General features: G+C 36.4%; 1 protein-coding gene across 1 annotated transcript; it reads right to left on the reverse strand.

The window, feature by feature from the left end:
- Window positions 1–2,869: 2,869 nt before the first annotated feature.
- Window positions 2,870–4,589, reverse strand: LOC114725007 (D-aminoacyl-tRNA deacylase-like). Its single transcript, XM_028911466.1, has 8 exons — window positions 4,510–4,589; window positions 4,325–4,416; window positions 4,168–4,234; window positions 4,043–4,073; window positions 3,796–3,936; window positions 3,164–3,189; window positions 3,007–3,062; window positions 2,870–2,926 (listed from the first exon to the last, which is right to left on the reverse strand). The coding sequence occupies exons 1-8, from the start codon at window positions 4,549–4,551 to the stop codon at window positions 2,899–2,901; spliced, it is 483 nt and encodes a 160-aa protein (XP_028767299.1). The 5' UTR covers window positions 4,552–4,589; the 3' UTR covers window positions 2,870–2,898.
- Between the last annotated feature and the right edge of the window lie 490 nt (window positions 4,590–5,079).

The following is a 5,079-nucleotide window of genomic DNA, read 5'->3' on the forward strand; positions in this document are numbered from 1 at the left end:
ATGGCCTGTCATTATTGGGTCATATCCTCATGGAAGTGGTTTGACGGTAATATATAAAGATTATAAGGCAAATATGTACTTTCTATTGACAGAATAAAAGAATTTGCATTTCCCCAGTTGAGTTGAGTAAGTTTACACCGTTGTCAAGGATCTGTTTCGCCATACATAGGAATTTTAGTGCAAAAACCGTACATGATTGATGAGGAATTGGAGTATTGTGAAGGAAAAAAAAAAAGAGAAAAAAGGGAAGAGAAGAGGCACTTCCGCTATATAAAATTACTTGGATTATTAACATTAGGGGGCCTTTGGCAATTGTAAGAAGTGCTTTTTAAAAAATACTTTTTTGCAAATCAAGATAAACTCTTTTATATATTTACTCTGTATACTGTAAAATTACTTCTCAAACCATGATTTGATTTCCATTCAAACATCCTCTAATTCTCCTAGGAGAATTACAATGAGATTTCAGGAAAAGAAAATAGTTATTAAATAGTTCCAATAATAACTTAAACAGTCAGTAATAACAAATTTTAAAATAATAAATGACAATTTTTAGGACTTATTTTGTAATTTGTAATTGTTTTTCTTTCTTGGAATCTCATTGTAATTCTCCCTACAATTAAACTCAGTAATAGTTTTAGGTTTAAGAGCATTATTTTTTATTAAAATACGACGCTGTCTCTAATAAGATGAAAATTTGACATTCAATAGATACCAAGGAAAGTAGCTAATGCTAGACTGCTAGTTCAAACCTAAAATGTTTTTCTTCTTTCCAATTCTGCCTTTAATTGAATTTAATGATTCCCATGAAAAAATCTCTTCCTTTCATGATGGTTTAATCATTTGTTAGGGACATATTAAGGAAACAAAAAAACATTTATTAATTCTTCCTAAAAATTCATAAACGGTCTTATAATTAGGGGCACTCTAGCCTTCAAAACTGGATCTTACAATTAGAGACAGAAGAAGTATAATCTAAACATAACACAATCACGCACGCACATAATTAACCTCAGTAGCTTTAAGACAGGAAAGAAAAGGGCTCTCGCACGTCCCATGTTCAATGATAATCTGATTCTATAAGTGGAAGCAAACGCTGAGGAGGTAGAGGTGGTGTTGTACGCTGGTGATGCGTTTGGACAAAAACTCAGTGATTTGGGAGGAAAAAAACAAAAAACTCTTGATTTATTTCTCTCAAAATGTAGATACGAAGGTTAAAAGGCGGATAATATGCGAGCAAAGTGGGTTCAGACAGGTATATGAATTGGGAAAGTACTTGAACTTGGGTGCAATGCTCTGCAACACCAGGTCGTCAAGGCAGAAACAGAGAGGGTGGAAAACTAATTGTCTTTCATTCGTTGTCAAGACCAGAGGATGCAATACTTGAGTATATTGGGAGCTTGAGGATAGAAAGAGACCATAGATGAATGGCTGGACAGGAGAAAGCTGATTTTGATTAGCTAGATTAAACCAAAGGATCATTGGGTTAAGGTGACTGCAAATGGAGCCACACAATTGAAGGGTGGCCATGCCTATTGCAACAGACTGATTAGTGGGGCCAATGTGAATGGCTTATTGGTTTTCCACAGGACCTGGGCATTTGTAACAGTCACTCTGCAGAACTAATGGGCTGTGTTGGATTAAACAGGTGCAAGAAGATTTGAATTTAGCTACGGCAATGGGGATCCAAGTAGTAAGGTACTACAAATAGTAGAGAAATTGAGTCTCTACGAAGCTGGCAGAGACTGAGACTTGCGGCTTACCTTTAGGCATATCTATAGAGAGGCTAATGAGTGTACTAACTGGTGAGCCAAATGGGGAATCAAGCAAGATATTGGGGACTATACATGAACTACACCTCCTAAGGACTTCATCAGCTACTGTAGGAGGATATTGCGGGCATAGAGAGACCACGCAAAGTACTTATTTTATATTTTTCTTTCAAGACTTAGGCCCTCTTTGCCACCAAAAAAAAAGGGGAGAATGGAAATACCCGCATAGCCATAGGTGCAGTGTTTTGCATCTGTATAAACATTGCACCCGCTGTCCATGTCAACGTTCAAGCTTTTCTAAGAGGATGTTTGGGGTAGGAGTATAGAAGCAACTCTTTTCTTCGGCATAAGAAATAAGATTATATGATTTGTATTCCTATTCCATAAGTAATTGCTTTTTTTAAATTTTTTTCCTTGAGAGATACACAATACTTTTCACCTACAAAATTACCTTTTCCAATTCTAATTTTCTTTCCATTCTATTACATTCTCTATAACCCAGACCACCTTAAAAATTTCACATTTATCCTGCAGCTAGCTTTTGTGAGGCCGTATGAAAAGGAGTGCTTTCTCTCATTTTTGGACTCAGTCCTGATGTTTGCCGAGGTTTGAAATATTACTGACGTACCAGAGAAACAGAGGTTACTCAGTATTTTGGGCAGCTTGGATGAAGGAACATCATCTAAAATAGGAACATAATAAGTCAAAAGGCAGTGATCAGGCTAAACCCTGGACTTATAATTATATATTTCCATGTAAAAGGGCATAACAAATAAAAAGTTTGTCAATGATGATTTATCTATAGTTGAAGTTCTAATCAGAACTTCAACCAACGTATTGTTCTGTTGTTCAGGAATAACTAAAGGATACACTACAAGCAGATTTCTTAGCAGAGTCTTCGGATTTCTATGCGTGCACAATACAGCATCATTGGAAGACGACTCCATACTAATGCCAGAAGATGGTGTAGCCAAAATCAGGAGAGCTACCAGGGAAAAGTAAGAAAGTAATGCTCTTCTTTGCAATCAGGAAGAAATATTAGCTTTTCAAGAAGGATCCAATTTCTACCTTCATAGTCCAAGGGTCAAATTCATGCCTTTTTCATCAAAACAGGAGAACCAGTGCATCAAGATTCTGCTGCATCATTTGAATTCCTGAATGTAAAGGAATTGTTAATGGAATCGTTATTTTTACAATCCCCAATGCAAACGTTTTTAACCAAGATTAAACTCACTTTGGAGCTTGTGAATCAAGCTGCATTGTAACTGGTCCATCATTAACCAAACTGACCTTCTCACCATCAAAAGTGCAAGGATAGTTAACTTGTAGCAATCAAACATTAAAATCCAGCACATGCATCATCACAAAGAAATTGAATAACATAAGCTCACCTTCATCATTGCTCCAAAAATTCCATCTGCAAGAATATGAAGCATCTTCAATTCAGAATGTGACATAAAATTAAGTTTCAACAGATTTACAAGATGCATTCAAGGAAAGTGGCATATATAGATCACCAAGACTCCTTAAAGAGAATTAAATATACAAAGAGGGACGCAAGTTTTCCAATGACCTAATGTAAATTGAATTACAGGACACAAAAACAACGTTGTCTAGTCATCATGAAAATCAGCAGACTCACCGTTTCAACGTAATTAGACAAGTGACAAGATGAATTATGTGTTTCCGTCTGTGGTTAATACTAGATCTAAAGACAATGGAAAAGGAACCACTTTTAAGTTAACTATAGCTCATTTGGCCATAAGCTATAAATGTGTTCGACCTTAGAGAAGATGCTCAGTATCAAATCCATGAATCATCACACTCAATATGCAACATTCACTAACGAAGTTGGTGCTTGCTTAACTCAACAAAGGTAAATGCTGAATGGCTATTTCTTTACCCCAAAAATAAAAACAAAAACAAACAAACAAACAATCAAAATTAATGCCTCTCTCTTAACTTTATCATTTCTCACAAATAGATACCTTCAGCTGATAAATTAAATACGATTGAAGTTTACCTTTTACTGCATCATTGTTATAGGCATTCCTGAATCTATCAACCAAAGAAGCATAAAAGGGCTTCGCTTTTTGAGGCGGCATTGCAACGTGAAAATCTGGCTTGTTGCCTTTCAGGAATCCATACAAGGTAAATTGACTCACTGTTACAAAACCAAAATTATTCGTTAAGTAAAACAACAACTTAAGTCCTTTCCACTTCCTTCCTCATTCATAATTAAGAAAACAGAACAAACATAATTCCGATACCTAATAAAACCTGATAACTCCTCTGCATTACCTGCAAGTTAAGAGAAGCCAAATTAGCCGAACAGCCAAAAGATTGAAAACAATATCCTCAATTGATACCTAAATTTGACAAGGAATTGAATTACACTTTGGTCCCATCCTTTGCCTGTACTTTCATTGGGGAACAATCTCATGTTCAAGACTTTACGACATCAGAAAATAGTAACAGGAAAATAAAAAAGTGACAACCGAAACCAGAAATTATACACTCAGCTTGAAAATCAAATAAAGGTAGAGCAGTACATGTAGTCGGCGTCGGCGTCGGAATCAGAATCGTGGAGGCCGACAAGGACGAGAAGGCCCGGTCCAATCTCAGACACAACGCGGCCTTCGACCTGAAAGAGTGCTACGATTCGCCGGTGATAAAGGATAAGAGAATAAGAGAGATAAGGTGAAGAAGCTTGACATTTTGGTTGAAAGGAACTAACCTCGACGCTTGCAGAGGCCACGCGCTGAACGACGGCTCTCATTGCTGTGATTGGCTTCGGTTTCCCCTTGGTGACTGTAGCAGAAAGCTTGTAGTTCTGTGCCTGGTGCGCGAATCCGTAGGGATGATGGCTGCTGAAGAAGAAGGCATATGGAGCGAGTACATTTTTATTATTCTTATTGTTATTGGACTTTTTCTCAAATCCTGTTGTTTTCAATAACAAAAAACCGGACCGGATACTAACCGGTCTAGCTAGTGAGTTAAGGGTCAAGGTCAGACCGGAGTCAAACCGGTCATATTAAAATAATACTCCTCCGGTCCTTATTATAAGACCCAATTTGACTTTTATTTGGTCATGATTATAAGACCCAATCCATTTTTCTCTCTTATATTTATGTATTTTTTTCCAAGATAAATCTTCTAATAATGATAGTTTTAACCAATATACTTAATTAGCAAGGATATTTTAGGAATGACAACATTTATTTATTATAAATAACCAACTTAACTTACTTCCTAATTTCCTCAAAATAGTCAATTGGGTCTTATAATTAGGACCGGAGGAGTATTA

The sequence above is a fragment of the Neltuma alba genome, unplaced genomic scaffold, assembly GCF_004799145.2.
Source record: "Neltuma alba isolate B1F8T4 unplaced genomic scaffold, ASM479914v2 tig00012209_pilon, whole genome shotgun sequence".
NCBI lineage: Eukaryota > Viridiplantae > Streptophyta > Magnoliopsida > Fabales > Fabaceae > Neltuma > Neltuma alba.